Source organism: Macrobrachium nipponense, chromosome 5 (genome assembly GCF_015104395.2).
Source record: "Macrobrachium nipponense isolate FS-2020 chromosome 5, ASM1510439v2, whole genome shotgun sequence".
In the NCBI taxonomy this organism is placed as follows: domain Eukaryota; kingdom Metazoa; phylum Arthropoda; class Malacostraca; order Decapoda; family Palaemonidae; genus Macrobrachium; species Macrobrachium nipponense.
In genome coordinates this window covers 103,868,824-103,892,884 of record NC_061107.1, presented here as the reverse complement: position 1 = coordinate 103,892,884, position 24,061 = coordinate 103,868,824, and the positions used below count along the sequence as shown (strand labels likewise).

Sequence of the window (24,061 nt, the reverse complement as noted above, 5' to 3'; positions counted from 1 at the left end):
GTTGTGATTAGTAGATAACGAAGGCCTTAACACAGGTCTACTTAGATGAGGAACGAGATCGTGATCAGCCGGTCTTTACACCTTCAGCAAAATATTACCATCAGTAGTTCGATTTCATATGGAACATGTAGCGAGTCAGTATTTATCATTATGTGCATTTATATTTACAGCCGATATTAACTATTATGTGAAGACTAACGACAAAAAATTACTGTGACAGCAAATGCTAACATGAAATTATTGTTGGAAGCATAAATACAGTAATGTTGGTAAGGAACCTTATTACAAAAAATAATGTTTCAGCGCAGAGGATAATAAAAATCATTACCATAAACAAATAAAATACCATACCATAATCCACAGTTGCTTGACGCTCTTGCCAAGACAGAATAAAATTATCATTTTTCAAGGTTTTCCCATAGGTATTCATTTGAACTACCAGGTGGGAACAATCTATTTTTTGCTGTCAGATTTTAGGGTGCTTCTAAATACCTTTTCTTTTGAGTCAAAGATTCCCCTTCCATCAACTTAGTTAAGTCTTAATTCAGTTAGTCTAGATTAACTGATCTTAATTTTCAAACGGATTACTATTTTTTAAATCACATTTAAAATAACCAAATTTTCCAAGCTTACAAATTCAGATCATCCAGTTTGGAAAATACTTCGATTCTAAATGGAACATGAAAATGTTCGTTTTCTACATAGAATCTTTATTGAATTTGAGACTGTGTTGATTATCTCGCATATCAAGTGCAATTTTTGGTGCAAACATAATAAAACATGTATAAATTAAGTAACAAAATGTAAAATTTATCCATATAAAGCGGAAACGAGCTTTCTTGATTTAATAAATATCATACCCTGTTACCCTAAGATTCGAACAACCACCCATCAGCTGACTAACCATAACCTCGACCACTATGTGAAGATGAACGATAACTACAGTAAAATAGAGGCTCTTATTACGGTATTTCTAGCAATAAAAAGGTTATGGAGATATTGAAAATATATAGAATTACTAGAAATGAATAAAAACATTATTTAAACACTGAAATATCAGCAGTAAATTTGAAATTTGATCTTCAATAAAAATACTATTGATCTCTATTTCTAAGTCGACGACTCAGAAAGTTGGTAAACAGAATCCCGAGGGTTGACAGTAGGACGACAGAGGCCAAAATGTCGGGAAAGGACAAAATCAACATTTTCCCCTCTAGGGGGTAAGTACTGCAAATTCAGAAGTTGCCTGGGTGATTCGATGGGTTTTTCTTTGAAGTTCTGGGTCTGAAATCAGAGTAAACTGGTCACGTCGTCGTTATCCCTCCATAGTCGTCTGGTGATGAAGCAGGCTAAAGCTAAAACATCTAGGTCGTACCTAGTAACTTGACCTAGGCTGCTCAATCACGAGACTCAGCCGACATGAGAGGACATCTCATTTAGTAATTAATTTTAAACGCAGAAAATCTTGTTTCCCTCGGAAGCCAATCTGATAATTCATTAGATATGTTGATTTAAAGAGCCTGTGTTAATTCTGGCCATCCAAAGAAGACTGCACTTTTCCGAGTGTGAACTTTTACACAGCCAGGTTCAATTTTTGGTCTTCACATTGTTAACCTATACTGTAGATTTACCCCCACATAGGTTAGGATGCTATTTTTATAGGATAATCAGCCAATGTTATATTTTGTAAGGTACTTAGCTACTAGCTCCCTCATCATGATAACCAAAGTTAATATAGTAGGTAGTACTTCATAGGGGAAAACAACTGCCATGAGTCCATCTTACTCGGGTAGATCACCCTTATTCACTATATTTAATTTATGAAACAAGAATACAGTTGACATCTTTAAGCATACCATTCAAAAGATTGAAGTTTTGTCAACATAATGTGATATATATGAAAGCGCCATACTAACTAAAATAAGCATATAAGGTCTTCGTAAAATGTTTTCAGGGCAAGTTTTAAATCCAATAGTGTCTTTCGCATCCGGTCCCTTTCGTGTTCGGCATCGATACCATATCCTTCCAGCGCTCATTTGAACAATATTAGCGTATATAGCCTATATATATATAGTAACGTTTCTTGATCCTACTCGAGATTGCAGTTGTAATGAGCACAATAAAACAACATTTTATTACCTATGATAGTGTAAGTACAAGACTTCTTATTCCCAGAGTCATGGTTTAAACTGAAATTAATTTTTACATTGTAATCAGTGCTTTTATCCTTACTGCCATCACAAATGAGACTCCACAGTGGCTTATTTGCTTATAATTAGGGAAACACCGCAGTGGAGCTATCGTCATCGCATGGCTCAGCCTTATTCATTTGATATAGTTGGAGTGTGAAACAGAATAAAATTACATCTTTAAGCATACCATTCAAAAAGATTACGTTTCATCAAACATAATGTTGATATGTGTGAAAGCGCCATACGAACTAAAATAGCCAATGTGAGGTCTTCGTAAAATATGTTTTCAGGGCAGTTTTGGAATCCAATATGGCGGCAACCGCGTGAGGTGTTGTTCGTAACCACAGCCAAGCCACCACCTTTCCCAGCCTATCCAGCACTCATTTGAACAATGTTAGCGTATATATGTAATGTTTATTGATCTTACTCAAGATTGCAGTTGTAACCAGCACAATAAAACAACATTTTGTTCCCTATATTAGTGAAAGTATGAAACTTCTTATTCCCGGGGTCATGGTTTGAACTGAAATAAATTTTTACCTTGTAATCGGTGGTTTTATCCTTACTACCATCACAACTGAAACACCACCGTTCTTATTTGATGGTAATTATACATGTTTTAGTCATAATTCACTCCAAATTGCACTTGAACTACGTTGCGGTTCCTGGTTCCGAGGCACTCAACTTCACAAACACAGTTATGGGCATCACACAAATACACGGTTTATGAGGTGCAAAGCTTTATTCCCCCCAAATTGTTTTACTTTACTCATTATTTAGTTTAACTTTGTAATTGTTACTTCAAAATGTTTATTTAATTCATGTCTATTACCCCCTTTTTGTAACCAAATTAACCTTGAAAAATTATAGATATTTCTGAAGTACATACGAGCAGACAACGGCAAAATGACTCATTGTTGCCAACCTAATGGAGCAACACACATACGCCGATGCATTTACAAACTGTTTTCATGAATACTAATTGTCATAGTAATGCAATAGTGATAAAATTGCTCTAATATGTATATATACTACAAATAGATACTCTAATTTCACTTATTTCCCCGGTTTTGTGTATGAGGAGGATGAAATTCGGCAGAAGATTTTGCAACACCTACATCCAAAATAATCATTGGGGCAAGAAATACACAGCTGAACCAGAGATGTCATGATGCAGACTGATGGAATGCCTGATTTTCAAAATCCAGCATAAAATTTCTGGGACTTACCAGCAAAGTAGCCAATCATGTTTCAGCATTCTATCATGGACATAATTCATGTTTATCCTCAATGCACTCAAAAAAACAAAATTAGATCAAGAGCTCCAATCCCATGACGGTTTCAACATAAACAAAGAAGTAAAAAAAATGCTAGTAACATTTGTTAGAATAAATTTTGGTACCAGTAAATTTGTTCAAGATAGCATCAGTTAGGGAGGCTGAAGATCACAGCATAAAAACTCCAACCTCAAGTAATTGCTTAGAGTAAAATAATACCAGAAAATATCAAATTCTTACTAGGAAAGACTGATGTGGTAATACCTATGCGAAGATGGTTACAAAGGAAACCTATTTCTAAAATCTGTTCTCATATATGTGTAAGTATTTGTTCCTAAATCCCTAATCCTTATATAGGATTTAGCTTACAAATGCAAGCTGGAATGGCTGTTCAACTTTCAGACAAGGTTAACTACTGATGGGTAGGTTGAAAACCCCACTCACTCATCGGACTAAACTCCACTTTGCCTCCAGCCCCACCGTTCAAAAATGCTCATCTGCCTGACTTGCTGTTTCTCTTTCATGGTTTTTCTTCACCTTGCTTGTTTTGAAATATATGCTTCATTGTTTGTTTGGATATGGAATCCTCTCAATCATATAAGCCCTCTACGTTGGAGAGGAAGCCAAAGGGACGTAAGTGCAGTCCAGGGAACGACAGGCCTGGTAATGTGTTCCTCTCCTTAATGAAGGCAGACCATACATTAAGTGCATTTTGTTCTAGTGTCTTGCCATGCAATTATGTACAGACAGCCCTCGGTTAACGGCAGGGGTTCCTTTCCTGGCTGTCGCCGCTGAGCGATTTTGAAGTCTACGGCCGCTGCACACCTTCTTTCGGAGCACTACACGGCTTAACAGCGCCTTAGACCAGTCAACGGCGTGGTAATCTAGCGATCGCACATCAAGTAAAATGTTATTTATGCAGTAGTACTATAGCATTTACTGTACAGTACATTATGGTTGTGTGGGATGCTGCCACATAATCCATGTGAGAAATGGAATGAAGGGGTGACAAATTAAATCCATAGGTTCTTTAAAATCTTGTAATGAAGATAAACAGACATCAAGACGACAGTAGCGGGAAGCAGGTCCGCGCTTGTCACTACAATGACCACTGGACAGAGACTGGACTATGCATATGGCGGGAAATAAAGGCAGTGTTGACACATCTAATTACATGTTGCCACGATGCATAACGAAATAGTGGTACTTACAACTACGTGCAACGAGAAAATATAAATGGGAACATAAATATAATTCTTCTATAGAATAATACAAAGTAAATGTACAAAATGTTCATAAACTGTACGTAATTTAATATACAGCATAACATAAATATCTATACACCTCATCCCCCTTTACGCTCGTAGCAGTGTCTCGAGCGGAACATTAATTCCTGTGAGCTAGTCGAGGTGAATGACGAGGGACATTGGAGGGTTCGAATGATGGGCTCTCTTTCCTGGCCAGAGCAAGGGGACACAGGGACGGTTGGGGAGAGGTGTCATCACTCATATTAGCCATTGGGCGTAAATGTCTTCGGTTTCGAAACCATACACGACCACTTGGAAGGCGTATTTCATACTTTCTTGACATTCCGCGGCCCATCACGATGCCAACCTTGTCCCATCGAAGCGTCGTTGCGTCCTGTATCCTAACTCGTTGGCCGATGGTGAGCTTGGGTAGAGGGCGGGCATGAGAATTGTAAAGGCTCATGGCTTGGTCGGTTTGGGCAGCAGTACGACGGTCGTAATCTTCAGTCTTGGTTTGTGACACCTCACTCTGTGCAATGAATCTGGGGGTGAGCCGGAACACAAGTACGGAGAGGATGGCCATAGAGGATCTGCGCAGGGGAGCGTCCAGCAGGGTTCGGTGTATTCCGAAGCTCCAGCAGTCCTCTATCAAAGGCTTCACAATCTATGTTCCCAGGATGGGGCAGTCTTGATGATAAGGTGTTTAACAGCTTTCAACTGGCAGCTTCTGCGTGTCCATTAGCCTGAGGGTAATGTGGAGAAGTGATGATGTGATGAACTCCCTCCCAGCGGTCGGCAAATTGCTTGAAGTCGTGGCTGGAAAATGGGGGTCCTCCATCAGTTCGTAAGCGAAGTGGAACACCAACCTCGCGGAAGAAAACACAGAACATTCTTGTAACTCTGGCTGCAGTTGTGTCACGTCACAGGGAACAACCACAGGCCAGCCTGAAAGTCTATCGGCAATAACAAGGAAGGATTTCCCTGCTACATGGAAGAAGTCAGCTGACACACTTTCGAAGGGCCGGGATGGATGGTCGTCACACATGTAAGGTTCTTGTTGCTGACTAGGGAGAAGCTGTTGGCAGGCCTCACAGCTTTCTACTTTACTCTTGATATCTGCATTGATACCTGGCCAGAATACTGTCTGCATTGCACGACGTCGAGTAGCTTCAATCCTCGATGGCTGTCGTGGAGTCGATCCAAGGTGCGTCTACGGAGGGCTGCAGGGATGACGATCCGGGGTCCATACAATACTAACTCTCCATCCGCGTAAAGGTTGTCCCGCAGCTTCCAATACGGGAGGGCGGAAGCGTGGAGATCATAGCGGTTGGTAGGAAAACCGTTGGAGACGTAGTGAACGAGACGACTGTAATCTTGATCCTGGGATGCGGCCCGTGCGGATTTCTTGTAGAGACTTGTCCTTCTTCGATGATGGGTCCTGTTGCCTGGTCGTCAGCGGAAGTGGCGGTGCTGGCAACGATACGCCTGACATGTGCAGTCGAAGTAGTGCACTCCTCTTCATCTTCAGGTGTGGGGCGACTGGTTGGGGAGCGAGACAGGGCGTCTGGTATGCAAAAGTTGTTTCCCTGCGCGCCATACTGCAGTGAAGATGTAGGGGGCCACTTTCATCTTGAGGCGTTGAAGGCGTGGATTCTCAATAGCATCCAAAGTGTAGTGATGAGAATTGGTATCAAGGGGCGCTGGTCAGTCATTAAGGTGAAAATGTTGAAGTCCAGACAAGTATAGGCGGCACTTAGCTATAGCCCAAGTGACTGCAAGTAGCTCCAGCTCTATGGTGGCGTAGCGAGTCTCTGTATCCGTAAGAAACGAGAGCCACACTGGACGAGACGCATCTGACCTCGGCCGTTATCTTGAAGTAGGGCATAGCCGAGACCACCCGTATAGGCGTGAGGCATCTGTTTGTAGAACCACAGGTCGAGGCAGGATTGAAGGGTGCCAGGACAGGTGGTGAAGTCAGAGCTGTCTTGACTTTCTTAATGCTCGCTCATGGTCGGGTGGGCGTCCAGACGAATGAGCGTTTGGGGCTCATAAGTGGGCGTAGGGGCTGTGCTGCTGCTGCGATGTCTGGAGTGAAGTCGGCAAGTTGATTGACGAGACCCATAAACGACCTGACGTCTGTGACATTGGACGGTGTAGGGAAGTCGCGTATAGCTGATACCTTGTCAGGGTCTGCTGCAATACATCGGATGATAAGACATAACCGCAAAAGTTAACTTTAGGGGCGGCTACAGTAAATTTTCCTTGTTGAGGGTGATGCCATACTGACGGCATCTGGTCAGCATTTGGTGCACGTGTTGTAGGTGGGAAGGGAGATCCTCGTCGGAAAGGAGGGATGTCATCTACACCCTTCACACAGTTGGGAACACCTTGTAGTGCCATATCTCCACGGAGGCAGTATGCATCACCTGTTGCTGAAAATCCCATCGGGCCGCGACAGTGCTGGAACCTTCCATACGGAGTTATAAATGTAGTCAGGTGGCGGTCCTCTTCTGCCAACTCCATTTGCCAATAGCCATGCAGGGCATCCGCTGTGGTGAAGTACTTCGCAGTAGGAGAGATGTTGCGGATGGCGTCATGGGGTGTAGGTGTGGGTGTAGGGCGGGCTAACCTGAGAATTTAGGTGGGTGTGATCCACAGTGATGCGCACACCTTTGTCCTTGGGTACCAAGACCATGGGATGGCAACCATTCAGAGGGTTCGTCACCTGCTGGTCTGATGATTCCTTGTTGCACCAAGGAGTCTAGTTCTTCTTTCACTTGATCTCTGAGAGTAAACGGAATGGGCCTGGGTGTATGCACAGCGAATGGTGTAGCACCAGGTTTCAGGTGAATCCCTATCGGAGGGCCTGCCATTTTCTTTAGTGGCTGGGTTTGTAGATCCTTCTTGGATATGAGGGGACGTCGCTGAAGTGCTGAAGAAAATAGTCCTTAATAGCTGCGGGCGATGTCATGGCAGCGGCAGGAAAACTGAGCGCATCTGTTGACATGTGTTACCTTGAGGATGGGCTTCGGGAATTCCAGCGACACTATGGCGAGAGCTCGGCAATGTTCACGGGAGAGGAGGGGAGTCTGGATATCCTCATGAACAGTATGGTTTGCTGAGCAAGACTTGTTGCCAAGACGAAGTGTTGCCTGGAAGCATCCTACAGCCGGTGTCATGGGGGATCCATCTGCTGTTACAATGTCTGTCATGGGTGGAGGTTCGAGCCTTGTCCGAGGTATGCGGAGTGCATCCAAATGTATGGTGCCAATCACTGTGATGTCTGCTCCTGTATCGGGATTAGCTGGAGTTGTGCCTGATATATCGCCAAACAAATGACAGAGACAGTGACTGGTGTGGGGGACTCGCTACCCAAGTTATTACCCACAAAAAACAGCAGCTGGGATTTGACTTATTAGGAGGAGGTAAAGCTGTGTACCCAGTCTGACTTTTCTTGGTCGACCTGCACATCTTCTCAAAATGTCCCTGTTTCTGGCAGGTCTTGCACTGAGCTTCCTTAGCAGGGCATTTCTGAGTGCGGGGCCAATGACCCGTGCATCCGCAGTTATTGCACGATGCACCCGTGGCTGGGCATTGTCCGGAACCGTGCTTGCGAGAGCAATATTGACAAGGGTCACTGTTAGGAGATTGGTGAGAATGTTGGTCAGGAGATCGATGAGAAGTCCTCTTCTGTAGACGCTGGTTCTTCTTGTATGTAGATACTGCGTTGACCTGGCTAGGGGAAGATGCAATGGCTGATGCAGTCGCACGTGTAGATCGTAGGAGCGGCAGCATGTCACGAACTCTGCGAGGGTTGAGGGGGATAAGGCGTTTGTATTAACTCTTCGTCTCTCACACCCATCAAAATTACATCTGCAATTGCCGTTCGGTGCAGGAGGTGGGGTTGCCAGTGCATAAGTCCACTTCATCAGCGAGATCCTTGAGGCGTGCGTAGTAGTCTGCAAACGATTCTCCGACAGCCTGTTTGCAGGACAACAATTCCCTGCGTCGTAAGGCTTCATTTCTGAGGCTGCGAAAGTGCTTTTGCAGTGTATCCAACACCTCTGTAAGGGAAAGTGATGTGTTGGGAGGGATGCCCAGTGTATGCGTAAGCAGGCGCTGGACGTCCAGGGAGATGCAAGTTCTCAGGTGAATCAGCTGGGAAGTTTGATGTAACCTATCAAGTCCAACTAATGCCGCATAATCCTCAAAACGGAGTCTCCATTGGCGAAACGCTTGGTACGTTGCATTTTTGTGCAGGAGAGTGGGGGATGGACTGTAGGCTTGCTAGAAACTGAAGGTGTATTCTCTGAGAAGCCAGGGGGTGGGGGAACAGGTGTAACAGGAGGTGCAATCATGGGGTTAGTTTGCCGGGGTTGCGATGCCGCAATCTGTCCTGATAGCAAGGAGAAAAGAGACATGAACCGCTGGTTGTCTTCCTGTCTTGATTGCTCCATCTGTAGTCTGAAGTTCTGCTCCTCTTGTCGTCGTCGGTCTTGCTCTTGCATGCTGGAAGTCTGCAGAAAGTGTATAAGATGAAGTATGTCATTATTCTGGATCTCCTGTCCTATTGGGAGTCAGGGGAGGAGGGAGAGTGGTGCTGGTATCTCATCAGTCGTGGGGAGGTGCACAGGTACCTCGTCTCTCATCAGACCCTGCGTTTGATCCTCGGCCTGATCCGCTGTCTGATCCATTAAATCAATTAGCTTTTCCTCTTGTTGAGCCATGTCGTGTTCGGTGTCGTAAGAGAGCTTGAGATCAGTAGAATGCCAGAAAAATATCCAAGTCGCTGTATGTAAGCGAAAGAAAGCACTTTGGATATTTAAAAATTACAATGTTTGTCAGTGCGCTTGTGAAATAAGCGGCAGTCGGGTGGGGTGAGTGAGTGTTGCGAGCTAGCGACCAGAGGGGAGGCGGGAGGGGTGAGAGTGCCTCTGGGGGAGCGCCTCGGGCCTGCCTCAGTCACCATCGATGCATGACGAGGGGAGGATGTATGGTGGGGGCTCCCGAGAAGACAGGCGCTAGAGTTCAAATATCCTGAAAAAAGCTTGGCAAGGACACTAATATAATGCAACACTATAGCACACTGTCACTCTAACCCTGCACTGCACAAACACTGTATCACTCTTGGAGACACTGTAGTAAACTGTCGTTGATATCTTGAGTCACTGTAAGGAATCCAATGTGCGAGACGAGAAGAAAAGCGGCAATGGCGGTCGTCTTCTTGGAGTCCATACGTATCCTACTCACTGCGCCATGTGTGGGATGCTGCCACATACATCCATGTGAGAAATGGAATGAAGGGGTGACAAATTAAATCCATAGGTTCTTTAAAATCTTGTAATGAAGATAAACAGACATCAAGACGACAGTAGCGGGAAGCAGGTCCGCGCTTGTCACTACAATGACACTGGACAGAGACTGACTATGCATATGGCGGGAAATAAAGGCAGTGTTGACACATCTAATTACATTGTTGCCACGATGCATACATAACGAAATAGTGGTCTTACAATACGTGCAACGAGAAAATATAAATGGGAACATAAATATAATTCTTCTATAGAATAATACAAAGTAAATGTACAAAATGTTCATAAACTGTACGTAATTAATATACAGCATAACATTAAATATCTATACAATGGTACTATTGTAAATACTGTAAAGGGAAGAAAAGCCTACCTTAATCCTTTGGGTGTTATGTAAAGTAGTATATAATCCTTGGGGCAGATAGTTTACCATAATCATAGCTACGTATGTAATAACACTCAATAAAAATGCTAAAATCATTTGCATAACCTTTACTATGGTCTGAACGGTTCTTCTACAAATTTTTCATGCCAGATTTGATGACCCTACATGGAAACTTTGGCATAGTAAACAGTCTTACCTCTCTCAGACTGCTTGATGATATCGTATTTCGTCTCCAGCGATATCGTCTTCCTCTTCTTGGCGTCATTTCCAAGGGATGTAGTAGCTGGACGCTTAGGACCCATGATGAATGAAGTTAAGCAGGAAAACTAAAATAAGAGAGATGGGAAATTGCTCTACGAAGACCGCTGTTGTGGCTACCAGTCCAATATTCCTGCGCCGTTAAGCGTGTGCGACCGACCCATGCGGCAGGCAGGTCGTTCTCCGGTCAAGTACTACAGCACAGTACAATATACACACAAAAAACTAGTTCCCGTCACCGTGCTTAGGAGAATGGCTGTCGGTCAACGGTGCCTTCATCCGGTTAACATTGCTGTTAAACACTATTTATTCCATAGGCATAACGGTGCTGCAGCGCCGCTGACCGATATTTGCGCCGTAAATAAATCTTAAAATTCCTTATTTTTTTATGAATATTTTTGACGACCGCTGTAAAACAATTCGCCGTTGAGCGATTGCGCCGTTAAACGCCGGCTGCCTGTACCGTATTTGCTGGCGTATTACATAGATGCAACTTTCGTATTTTTAAATGTATAAAAAAAAACTGCCCTGCATCCAATGTGGCTGTATTACGGATGGGAGACCGAGTGCCTTTCCTAGCCTTTCCTACAGCGAGCATAATAGGTGGGCACGAAAATTGTTGCTAATAATAATACACTGAAAAACAAGCCTAATTATTGAAGTAAAATATTGAAAACAAAGCCGAAATATCCGTATGTTATCACAAACTTACGAAAAAGTGCTTATGATATGTCGGCAATTAGCCTCTCAGCCATTTGCAATGAGTGGATGTAAACAAAAGCACAGCACTGCCTGTGGTTTATTTATGGTAAATTTCAAAGAAAGTCCATACTTTATTTCAGTACTATATATACTCTCACATTATTGTATTTCATACATAAAATCATACATTTTTCCAGAGAAACTCACGTTAAAATATCTTTCAATACATGTAATGATGAAACACTAAAAAAATTTTTTCCTCAAAATATTGTTAAATAGGGATGTGCCTTATGCGATGGTGCATCTTTTTTATGCCAGCAAATACACTATATAGCTGTAGGTTTCCCTACGTAGCAGACCAAAATTCAAATTTTCACGGGGGCGCTGCCATCACTAGTGCAGGTGACAGGTATCTGCACACTTCCCGGCTCCAGGTATGACAACATGCACCTCTCACTTTTTTCTGCTGGCTCCCGGTTAACATTGGAGGTTTTTAAGCAGGACACTTTCGTTAGTTATCTGTTGGATGGTTAATTTTACTTTCCTGTGATTGGTTGATGTATTCTATTCAGTGGCTTATTGTTTTCACTTTGGCATAGCACATTTGATTCATTTTTGGCGTCATGCCAGAGTTTAGTTATCTGGAGTTAGGTTTTGAGCCAAAGGGTGCAGAACTAGGCTATTTAAAGAGATCTGTGACTCGCATTCTAGATGTATTAAATGTCAGGGTCAGGAGTGTAATAGAGAGCTAACTTGTCCTGAGTGTCAGGAATGGGATGAGGATCAATGGAGGGAGTGTATTTCTCATGCAGGGAAAGTACTCAAGGATAGAAAGAGAAAGGCAGCTCTTAGAACTGAGGGTAAGGCTAGTTTAGCTTCTTCACCTTCTCCCATCCTAAGTCCCTGACTCTGCCTTCTAAAGTTTGATTTCTTGCTTAATAACTATGCTGGAATTAGGGTGGGTAGTCGTCTGTGAGATATTTTATGGAAAGATCAGTTAGTGCTGTGAGTGTACCAGGGTGTGTTAGTGCAGTGCAATCTGAAGGGATGGCTGTCCATCCCGCCAATTCTTCTAGTGAAGGTCACTGTCTTCTTAGAAATGGGACAGTGAGCTTTGGCTAAGAAGTAAGAGGACTGCCCAGTCCTTCCCTGAAGTTCTTGCTGCAGATTGGCTGAGGGTGCTTTCTTGCGCCAACAAAGCAGTGGGGTACAGGTCAGACAAGCTAGCTTCGATTTTCGTTATGGGAATACTATTGAAGAAGTGAGAACTTTGGTGTTCGTTTATAACCAAAGTTGTAACAGCAACACAGAAAATCAGTGCTTTTGTTTTCCCACTTAACAACAAGATTCGTCTATTTCCCCAGAAGTTAAAGACATCCTTGTGTGCTGCAGAAAAGTCGACCATGACTTAATGGCTCGGTCAACTAGGTGAAAAATCCAATTTGACCCTTAACGAAGAGCTCTCTCCTTTAAACATAATCTCTTGCTCTCTTCCATTCTACAAGCGATGTACTGGAGATACAAGTCGGTACTTACATAATTTTACTTGAAAGAAGTGGGAATGACGTTTAGTGACTGCAGTACCTTAGGTTGTCGAGTTCTAGGGGTGTCTAAGGGTACTGTGTACTTGGGTACCCTCAAGTAATTTTTTATGGATGGGTGTTTGTGTTTTTTATCCATGTGGTGTAGGTATATATTTAATGGTTTGGTTGTCTATTGTTATGGTACTGTGCCCAGGGCAGGGGCATACTTTATGCTTTACTAGCAATCAGAAGGGTCCTTTAAGTACTTAAAGTGCTCACTCTTGTAGTAGTCGACCCCAGGCTATACTGCCACTCCTCTACAAAGTAAGATGACTGCCAACCAGAGGCAGTGACTAACTGCAGCAACTCTCTTACAACATAAAGAACAACAAGCATTTTACCAGTGTTGGCAAATTTTTTATGTACAGTCATTACATACTAATGTTTTGTGTGTAGAATATCTCCTTGCACTCCTATCAATGTGGGAATCAGCTATATAATTACTTGTAAGTTACATATAGCTTAATGGACATTTTATAAAAATAGCCTCCCTTCACATGGAAATAAGGCACAAACAAATGATAGGCTTTGCCTAGTTGTTCCTCTCTTCCCCAAAAGTGGGCAGGGCTAGTTACCCACATACACCAAATTTAGCTTCTGTGCTAATTAGAAACTATAGCTACATATGTAATTACTTGGCCAGTCTATGCAAAATATTATTTTATTATGAAAATATTTTGCATCTCTAATGTAAATACACACACATATAACAGAATCACAACTAAAAAACTGAAAAGAAGAAAGAAAAAAACCAGAACAGCAAGGCATAGATAGGGCAAGGAGAGTGTAATAAACTGGCTTCTATGTGAAGTAGGGCAGTGCACATCTTGTGAGGAAGATGGTTTAGAGATGACTGGTATGTCACATCGCACAAGAGGGGGTAGAAAGGTTAGACTCTGCCTACTCTCTCTCTCTACCCCATTGGCTATCACCATTGCTGTCACCAAACCTGTTCTATTTTTTTAACCAGATCCAGCTAGTTCTTAGATTTTCTCTTATGTAAAAACCTTAGGTTTTTGGTTTTTGAGTTATGAAAAATACCAATTGTGAAAAATACCAATTGATCAAAGATTTAAGTTTTGTAGATGTGAATTATTGTTTCCCCTGTATTGTTGTGTAAGTTTGGATTTGCTCTATTCTTGAATTTTGTAAACTTTTCTTATATCTGTATAGAGAAAATAAATTTTGGAGAAAAAATTTGGTTATCCAATGAAACATCAGTATTGTCTTCATTTATGTTTTGCAGGGCCCTAACGACAATGAAGGCACGACTAGCTGGAGCGCAGAAAGGGCATTCTCTACTTAAGAAAAAAGCTGAGGCTTTGCAAATGCGGTTCCGTCAGATCCTGTCTAAAATTATTGAGGTGAGTTTAGTGAAGCCTCATCATATTCATTACTGAAAAACATAAAAGAAAGTGATTTCTTAACCTCCATAGGTCTCTGCATGTCTGTAATTACATACATAGTTTTTTTTTTATTATTGTAGTGTCTTACCGAACAATTATAGAGCCGTGATTTCACGAGCGGCAGGATACTAAATTCAAATTTAGCGCGTCGGCGTCGCCAACACTGGTGGTGATGACGTCATCTCCCTCCACTCGCGGGAGAACCAGGTACAACTGCCCAGGTGAATCCAATTCTTTTCCTGCCGGCGTCCGGTGAACATCGGTGGTCGGTGCGGTTGGATGACTTTGCTTCGCTTTTTTTCTTGTGAAATTGATCTTCGGAATTGGTGAAGTTACTCTTTTTTTTGGCGTTGTTGTTATTTTGCTTTTTATTTGAGGCGTTGCCATGTCGGATTCTAGTCCGTCGGGAGTTAGGTTTTGCATCTCAGGATGTAAAAACTAGATTATCCAAGTTAGGGTATGATTCTCACACTAAATGTGTTAAGTGTAGGGGACAGTTTGTTCAGCAGATCGAACATGTAACGAGTGTAGTGATTGGACTGATTCTCAATGGAAGGTTTTTAGTTCATACTCGGAGAAATTAGCTAAAGACAGAATTAGAAAAGCAGCGCTTAGGGAAAGTAGACTTAGCTCCGCTTCGTCTTGCGATGCTTCTGTTCCTTCTGTTTCTCCTCAAATTGTTATGTCTCCTTTAACTACACCTCCTATTCCTCCTACTAATCCCGCTTCTCCGGCTTCCGTGTAGTTTCTTCCGACACCATTGCCAGTCTGGAATCGAGGCTAGATCAGAAATTTTCGGTACTAGCGAATACGGTTTTGCAACTTGGTAATTCAGTTAAGACGTTTTTGGAGAAAGCGGCTTCAGGTAAGAGTGTAGTTGAGGGTGCGTCTGTCTGTCCTGACACGTCTCCTAGACAAAGGTCACTGTCCAGCTCCCCCGCACCGGGGAGAAGACATACCGGAAGTCCAAGGGAGTCGATCGTGGATTTGCCCACAGACAGGCGCCTCTCTTGTTGAGCCTGTTGCGCCTCAACAGGGCTCGGTTAAGCGTTGGAAAGGTGTTGCGGTCAGACGCCTTTCGAATGATTCAAGCGATTCGTCTCCGGTCGCGCGGCGCTCTTGGCGAGATTCGCCCGTTTCGCGTCCCTTAAAGAGGCGTTCAGGCGCCGATTCTTCGCCTCCTCCAGTCAAGCGGTATAAGGAGACTGAGAGTAGGGTTGCGCCGCGACCATTAGCGGCTCGTTCGTCGCCCTCAATCTGTGCCTTTTTCGGCTCCATCTACTAGTAGAGATTGTGGTTTTAGCGCTGTAGCTAGCAGTTCTAAGGGTGTTTCTTTAGGCGCTTTTTCGTCTGTTACGCCTGATGCGCCTGTTTCGCCTCGAATTTCGGCGGCTCCGAGCGAGGCGCAAGTAGTTTTTCCGCCTCCTGCTGAACATTTAGGCTCTTCCAAGCCTACGTTAACTGTTTTTGATTCGTCTCTGGCGCCTTTGCGCAAGCAGTTAGAGATGTTACCAAACTGGATGAATGAGTCCAAGGGTGGTTCGAAACCTTCAGATCCGGTTTGTAGTTCCGTCTACTTCTTCGGCGGTATCGGAGAATGAAGAAGAAGTAGAGGAGGAGGATTCACATCACCTCTCGTGTTATTCACGTCTCCTTAGATTTCTTCTGGTATCTTATCCAGATTATTTTGAGAAAGCGGCCCCGCGCTCCCCAACAATTCGACTTTTTTGATGAGGAGGAAAACTTCAGACCCTCTCCTCCCAAAACTTGTTCTATCTAAAGCGGTTAGACATTCGTTGAAAGAGACGGAGAAATGGATGTCTATGAAAAGAGAACTTAGGGAAGGCTCTTTTTGCTTACCCTCCCTCTAAGTTGCTTCGTAAGAGGTATAGGTTTTATGTAACTGGGGAAGCTCCTTCTCTGGGAGTTTCTGCCTCCTCCCAGGGAGACTTCTCCAGTTTAATCGACTCCTCTAGAAAGATCGCTTTCGCCGCAGCGAAAGTTTTCTTTACAGCGCCTGAGTTGGACCACGTTGTAAAGAATCAATTTAAACTTTTGGAAGTCTTTAGCTTCCTTGATTGGACTATTGGCGCTTTAGCGGCCAAGATCGAAGACTGTCCTTCTCTTTCTCAGGAGTTTAGGCGGAGGATTGGATTGGTGTTCTGTCCTGGTGCGGACAAATCCATTTAGGGAATGGATGTGATGAGTTTAGTCTTCACTCATCGCCTTTGGTTACACTTAAGAAAACAAGGCAACTTTTGGTGCTCCTTTTGCTTCTAAAAGGGTTACGTCCCAACAGAAGTCTGCTCTCTTGTTTGCTCCTTTTGTGAAAGATAACCTCTTTCCAGACGATGTAGTGTTGTCAATTTCGTCTGCGCTAGATAAGAAATCTACTTCGGATTTACTGGCACAGTCTACTAAGAGACCTAAAGCTCCTGTGGAGACTGTTCCTTCGGTTTCTCCTCTGACCCAAGCGCCTTTTCGAGGGAGAAAACCCAAGCGCTTCTTTCGGCCGAAGTCGAATTTGCGACCTCAGTCTAAGGCCTCGGCCAAGGTTAACAAACCTTCCAAATGAAAGCTCGGTTCTTCATGCACCAGTGGGAGCCAGGCTGGCGCTGTTTTGGGAGGAATGGGAAAACAGAGGAGCAGAAGCCTGGGTAGTTGCAAGTACTCAAGTTCGGCTATCGTATTCCTCTCGTTTCACCTCCCTCGCTCTCACCTGTGCCAATTCCATTCCAGGCATACTCTCCGGGCTCAGACAAATTTCTGGCGCTAGCCGCAGAAGTGGAAGCGCTTGTTCTCAAAGAAGCGATAGAACAGATAGAAGGGGATTTTCCTCCAGGCTTTTACAATCGCCTTTTTGTAGTTCCCAAGTCATCAGGGGGCTGGAGGCCGGTTTTGGATGTGAGCGCCCTGAACTTGCATGTCCAGAAAACAAAATTTCATATGGAGACCACTCGGTCGGTTCTGGAGTCCATCAGACAGGGGGATTGGATGGTCTCTCTGGACATGCAAGACGCTTATTTTCACATTCCGATACATCGCGAATCTCGGAAGTACCTGAGGTTCATGTTCGAAGGCAAGGTGTTTCAGTTTCGGGCGCTTTGCTTCGGACTAGCAACCGCTCCTCAAGTTTTCACCAGGGTTCTATCCCCGATAGGAAGCTGGCTGCACATATTAGTATTAAGAATCTCCCTCTATCTGGACGATTGGCTTCTCCGGTCGGAATCAGAGAGTCGGTGCATGAAGGACCTTGGAACAACTCTGGATCTTGCCAGAAAGTTAGGAATTCTGGTCAACAAACAGAAGTCCCAGTTGGTTCCATCTCAGAGCATCCTTTATTTGGGGATGATTCTGAATGCTCAAGTTTTTCGGGCTTATTCTGTCCCCGCAGAGGGTTCAAGGCTGTCTGGAGACAGTTCAGTTCTTGGACAAAAAGGTAAGTTCTGCCAATCAGTGGATGAGGCTCCTGGGCAAATTGACGTCAGTGGAGAAATTTGTGACGTTGGGAAGACTGCACATGAGACCTCTGCAGTTTTTCCTGAGAGCCTCTTGGTGCAGGAAGACACAACCAGACTCGATTACCTTTCCTGTCACAGATCAAATAAAAGAGGACCTAAGGTGGTGGCTCTCTCGAGCAAGGTTGGAAGAAGGGTTAGATTTACGACCCATCCTCCCGAACCTACAGTTCTTTTCCGACGCATCGAACACAGGTTGGGGAGCCCTACTGGGAAATCAACGGACTTCAGGAGCTTTGGTCGGAGAAGGAGAAGAAGTTTCACATAAATGTAAAGGACCTGTTAGCAATTTTCTTGGGGCTCAGACAGTTTTCGGAGCTTAGTAGAAGGTCGAGTAGTGGCAGTGCATTCCGACAACTCCACGGCTCTCTCGTACGTGCGGAAACAGGGGGGGACTCAGTCTTTCTCTCTGTACGAAGTAGCCAAGGATCTCCTCCTGTGGTCAAACGAAGCGAAGGTTCAGCTAGTCCCGAGATTTGTTCCGGGAAAGATGAACGTCCTGGCGGACGAGTTAAGTCGTCAACAGCAAGTGTTACCTCTGGAGTGGACTTTGGACAACAAGATTTGTCAGAAACTTGGCGCCTTTGGGGACGACCGTCAATAGACCTGTTCGCGACATCAAGGAACAACCGTCTTCCTCTCTTTTGTTCGCCAGTCCCAGATCCTCTAGCTTGGTCGGTGGACGCAATGCTGTTGGATTGGTCGGGTCTGGAAGCTTATGCATTCCCTCCGTTCGGTCTAATAAGAGAGGTGCTGAACAAGTTCATGTCGCACAGCAATGTAACGCTAACGTTAATCGCTCCCTTTTGGCCCAGGAAAGAGTGGTTCCCGGACCTTCTCCAGTTGTTAGTAGACTTCCCCAGACTTCTTCCTCCAGAGAAGTGGCTTCTCAAACAACCTCACTTCAAGAGGTTCCACCAAAACTTGTCCGCTCTAGCTCTGACAGGGTTCAGACTGTCCGGAATCTTGTCAGAGCGAAAGGATTTTCAAGAAGAGCTGCAGAAGCTATCGCTCGTTGTAGGAGAGAGTCTTCTAACAAACTCTATCAAGGGAAGTGGAGAATCTTCAGAGAGTGGTGTAGAAGTGCTAAAGTCTCTACTTCTGCGACCTCTTTAACAGAAATAGCAGATTTTCTTCTATTTCTTAGGAACTCTAAGAAACTGGCTCCTTCGACGATCAGAGGATATAGAGCCATGCTCTCTTCGGTTTTTTCGACATCGAGGTTTGGATATTTCCTCCAATTCAGATCTGTCGGACCTCATTAGGTTTCTTTCGAAACCACTAAGCTCCCGCAAGATACAGTGGCTTGGAACTTAGATGTGGTGCTTAAGTTTCCTCATGGGCCACCGTTGAGCCTTTGAAGTCGGCTTCACTCAGGAACTTGACTAAGAAGGCACTCTTTCTTATTGCACTAGCTTCTGCTAAGCGTGTCAGCGAATTGCACGCTATAGACAAAAGAGTCGGTTTCTCTCAAGGCAATGCTGTATTTTCGGTATCTTTGACCTTTCTAGCCAAAAATGAGAATCCTTCTAATCCTTGGCCCGAGGAGTTTTGTGGTAAGGAACTTATCTGATTTGGTTGGACATGAGGAGGAGGAAAGGCTCTTATGTCCAGTCAGGGCTATTAAGCAGTATCTGTTTGCCACTAAGGGTATTAGAGGACAATCTTCTAAGCTCTGGACCTCGGTTCAAAATCCCTCTCGTCCTCTTTCTAAGAATGCCTTATCGTTCTTTATTAGAGAGCTTATCAGGGAAGCTCACTCGCAGTCCGAGAACGACAATCTTTCCGTTCTGAGAGTTAAAGCTCACGAGGTTAGAGCAGTGGCAACTTCTTTAGCATTCAGAAAGAATTTATCTTTAGCTTCGATTCTTCAGAGCACGTTCTGGAGATCGAATTCGGTTTTTGCGAGTCATTATCTCAAAGAGATAGAAACGGTTTTCGAGAATTGTAAAACGTTAGGTCCGGTGGCGGTTTCTGGCATGGTGTTGGGAGAAACGGCACAGGGGTGGTCGTCACCTCTATGCTAACTTTTCACCTTGAATAGGTTGTCGAGTTCAAGGGAAGCTGGGGGTACTGAGTACCTGGGATACTCACCAGTCTGTTAGGTCAGATTTTACAATGGTTGGGTATATGTGTTTTTAAATCTGGTGTTGGTGACAAATGTTTGTATGATTGAATTTCTGGTCTTAGCCCAGGGCAAGGGCAATCTTTGTTGTTACTATCCTCCGTCAGTCAGCCTTGACTCGCTTGAACTACGGAAGGATTCCACTCCTGTAGAGGCTAACTTTGGTCAAATTCCAATTCCTCTACATTAGTAAGAAGAGCACCGACCAGAGGCAGTAACAGTCTGCTGTAGCTCTCTTACAAGGTAAGGTACAACAGACACCTTGAGTGTTTACTGGTATTGCAATAAATGTAACCATTTAAAAATACTAGTGGTCCACTGAATCCCACCTTCCCATAAATGTGTAATCAGCTCTATAATTGTTCGGTAAGACACTACAATAAAAATGAAATTTTCATTATTAAAATGAAGTTTTATTGTATACTTACGAACAATTATGATTATACCCACCCTCCTCCCCTTAGGTGGACGGACGGGAGCAGAAAGAATTGGATTCACCTGGGCAGTTGTACCTGGTTCTCCCGCGGAGTGGAGGGAGATGACGTCATCACCACCAGTGTTGGCGACGCCGACGCGCTAAATTTGAATTTAGTATCCTGCCGCTCGTGGAAATCACGGCTCTATAATTGTTCGGTAAGTATACAATAAAACTTCATTTTAATAATGAAAATTTCATATTTACATATACGCAAATATATATATACAAATTTGTTTATATAGAAATACAAACCAGAGCCTTTTATGCATGAGTGTATCATTGTGCAACCTGGATAGTCACTGAACTTGATAACAAGGTTAGTGAGGAATACCCCTTACTCACCTCTGCCATCTCCAAGAACATTTTTCCTCGGGCCTCATTCAAGCGAGGGCATCTTGCTGGAATTTTTGTATGACTAAGTTGAATGTGTCTTTAGTCCAAGTGTTTTTTTTTTTTTTTTTTTTTTTTTTATACATAAGAGTCCACATTCACACGTATGAGGGACATAAGCAAGTACTGTATATAAAGATAGTGAATCCTTTATCCACTTAAATTTAGGTGGATCCCCACTAGTCCTCTCTTGGGGAGAGTTTAATGCTGTCGGGAAGTTTTCAGTAAAGGAGCTAACCTTGAAGAGTTAGCCTACCACCACCATCTATCCACCGCACCTCCCTTTTCCTCATCTCGCACGGCAGAGGTTCTTTCGAGGCAGCTTCAGCTCCTCCTGTTGAGTCCTCTACATTTGAGTTGGATATCCTTTGAAAGAGAAGAGGCATCTTGTCCTTCAGGATCTTAGATGATCATACAAGATGTTCTTTTGTTACTATCCGCTCAGCTGTGTTATCAAAACTTCATTTAACCAATTGCAGGCATTACAAATGTTATCTTGACTTTATTTAACTAATTGCAGGCATTACAACTACTACCTCATCTCTTTAGTTGTGAGACTTGAATGTGGTTTAATTCCATTCCACCCATGGAGAGATTTGCTCTATCTTCCATTGTAAACTGGAGTAGAGCTATAGGAGCTTCTTACTTTTGTTCAGCTCCCTAGTGTTTCTGTTATTTGTTGTGTTGGATTTTAATTCCTCTTCCCATCACTTGCCAACTAGGTGGCGGCCTTTGCACCTTCCCTCTAGGCTCTTTGTTTTCTGAAGGGGGCCGGCCATAACCTTTAAATATTAGGGTATAGGGTGAAAAGTGTAGTCATGAAAAAATTCATGGAGCTTTGTATGGCAATGGAGAATACGTATAAAAAATATTTCGTCAAAATTCCTCTTACTTTCGTAGTTACAGGGTAATTAGTAAAACGTAACTCAATAAGCCAAAAACATGATCCGTACAAGAAATGCAATATTTCTTCTATTATTGTAAATTTTGATAATTATTGGCAAAGAAATTGTGAGCAATGGCATCTGTAGAGATTCCATGAGGTGGCAGGAAGCAACTTAGTCAGTTTACCACCTTTCAGTGCGAGGAGAAACCTCTTATAGTGTACACGTTTGAGTTTCACCTCTGACATTCGCTTGCTTTTACATATGTTTATCTTTGTTTCGGCAAGAATTTCATCATGCCAATGAGGAAAAGAACTAGGAAAACCATATCGTAACATACTGACGAAGAAAATGCTCTCTAATATGATTACAGAATATCGTAATATATACGATATTAGTGTAATTAGTGAAGAGAGAAAGGGGTGGTAGTAAGGAACGCCCCCCTCTTGCTTGACGCACATGTCGTGCAGTGCCCCAGGCTACAGTCTTTGAGCAAAGGGATCTTCATTTATGATAAATAACATAGTTTTGGTTTATTTATACCCGAAAAGGAATATAAAATTCGTAATAATCATGTTCAAGTTTCACATCTGACAATTCTCTTTGATTTTACGTCTGTTTTATCTTTGTTTTGGCAAGAATTTCATAATGCCAAAGAGGAAAATACAAGGAAAACATCTCTCTATCATACAGAAGAAAATTTGCTGTAATAAGCCAAGTTAGTGAAGGAGAGAGAGAGAGAATTGCGTAGGAAGGAGTGCCCGTCTTCCCTGACGCAGTGCCCCAGGCTACGGTATGTGAGCAAAGGGATCATCATTTATGATTAAATTATAATAGATAGCTTAGTTTTGGTTTATTAATAGCCAAAAAAAGAAATATATTTTTCACAATAATCATTATTTATTAACATTGTCTTTATAAAAATACAAAGGAAAACTTTGAATGCCCTTATCTCAAAACTATACTTATTGACCTTCAGAATCTATCTTCTCACATAGTTTTAAAACTATAGCATTGAAATTTAGTATAACTCAGAAAGATATTATAGAACAATCAAATAAAGCCCTTTTTTCCAATTTTTGTTTAGTCTTTTTTTTTTTTTTTTTTTTTTTTTTTTTTTTTTTTATTTATAGGATTTATTTTTTTACCATAATGAAAAATTCATATCTAGCAAAAAAAAATGACTTTTAGAAAAAAAAAACCTCCTCATATGATTGGAGGTCTGCATCAGGTCTATATATGGTTAGTAATCCCAGGTCTTAATATTAAATATCAAGGGAGGAGATAGAATTTGAAAAGTGGTTATTTTCGGGATAAATCACCCTGGCGTCACAAAACCAAAGGTCAGAGGCAAAAATCATTTGCGGTTTGGAGATGTCCCAAGTCACCTTATTAAGTGGTATTAATATCAAAGTCCTGTCCTTAAAAAATGGCATTAGCTGGCCGGCTCCCTTAAGGCAGGCACTCCAGTCTTTTACTGAGAGAGAAGACCTTTGTCCCACCTGTTAAACATATGAAATCATGAGTTGTAAGTTTTGGTTTCAGGTGTTGAGGGTAGGCATCAGACAATTACATGTAAGTCTTGGTTTTAGGTTTTGATGTTATGCGTTTGACAGATGAATTTTTTCCTTTCTACTTACAGGATACCCAATTTTTTCCTTTCTACTTACAGGATAACCATAGGTCCAGGGAATCGTTATTTTTTATTTGGTACTTAGTGGTTAATGAAATGATTGTGTAGCCTCCCAAGCTCCTTGCCTAAGATTCATGGTTTGTCTTGAGATAACTCTAGTCTCTCTCCCTTTGTACCCTTTCCAGCTGTTAAGAGACCATCCTGTGTTTATGCTGATCTGGCTCATGCAAGTGAACTACACAACCAAGCACACGTTGACAACATGTTCATACTGGCTCCCTATAAAAAGGTGGGATGGGAACCACGTTGAGCATTTTCGTTCATCCCACTCTGGGATATTGATAATTTCCTACCAACAAAATTTGATTTCCTGTGCTTTAGATGGAGTAATAGGGTTTTCCTAAACTCTTCCTAGAGTATCTTTGTGGTGAAGCATGCCCTATGACACTTTGCATCATTATGCTAGATTTTATGGGAGGTTACAAGAGTCAGCTTTCCCTTGCTGGGTGGTGATGGACTGTCTTGTCAGTTTCTAGGTGTAGGTACTGAAAGCAAAAAACGTGGCAGAGGTTCTTAACATCATGTTCCAATTTCCTTTGGAAAAAGTGCTATTGAAGTTTCATAAGACAAAACCTCACACCTGATGAATCAAGTCTTCATAAAAGACACTA

General features: G+C 42.9%; 1 protein-coding gene across 1 annotated transcript in view; it reads left to right on the top strand.

Annotated features, from left to right (window-relative positions):
• The first annotated feature begins 1,077 nt into the window (after window positions 1-1,077).
• Window positions 1,078-24,061, top strand: part of LOC135215564 (V-type proton ATPase subunit D-like) — a 49,128-nt gene continuing 26,144 nt past the window's right edge. The window contains 2 exon segments of the mRNA XM_064250414.1: window positions 1,078-1,220; window positions 14,203-14,320. Coding sequence (XP_064106484.1) covers window positions 1,180-1,220; window positions 14,203-14,320 — 159 coding nt within the window. The 5' untranslated portion in view covers window positions 1,078-1,179.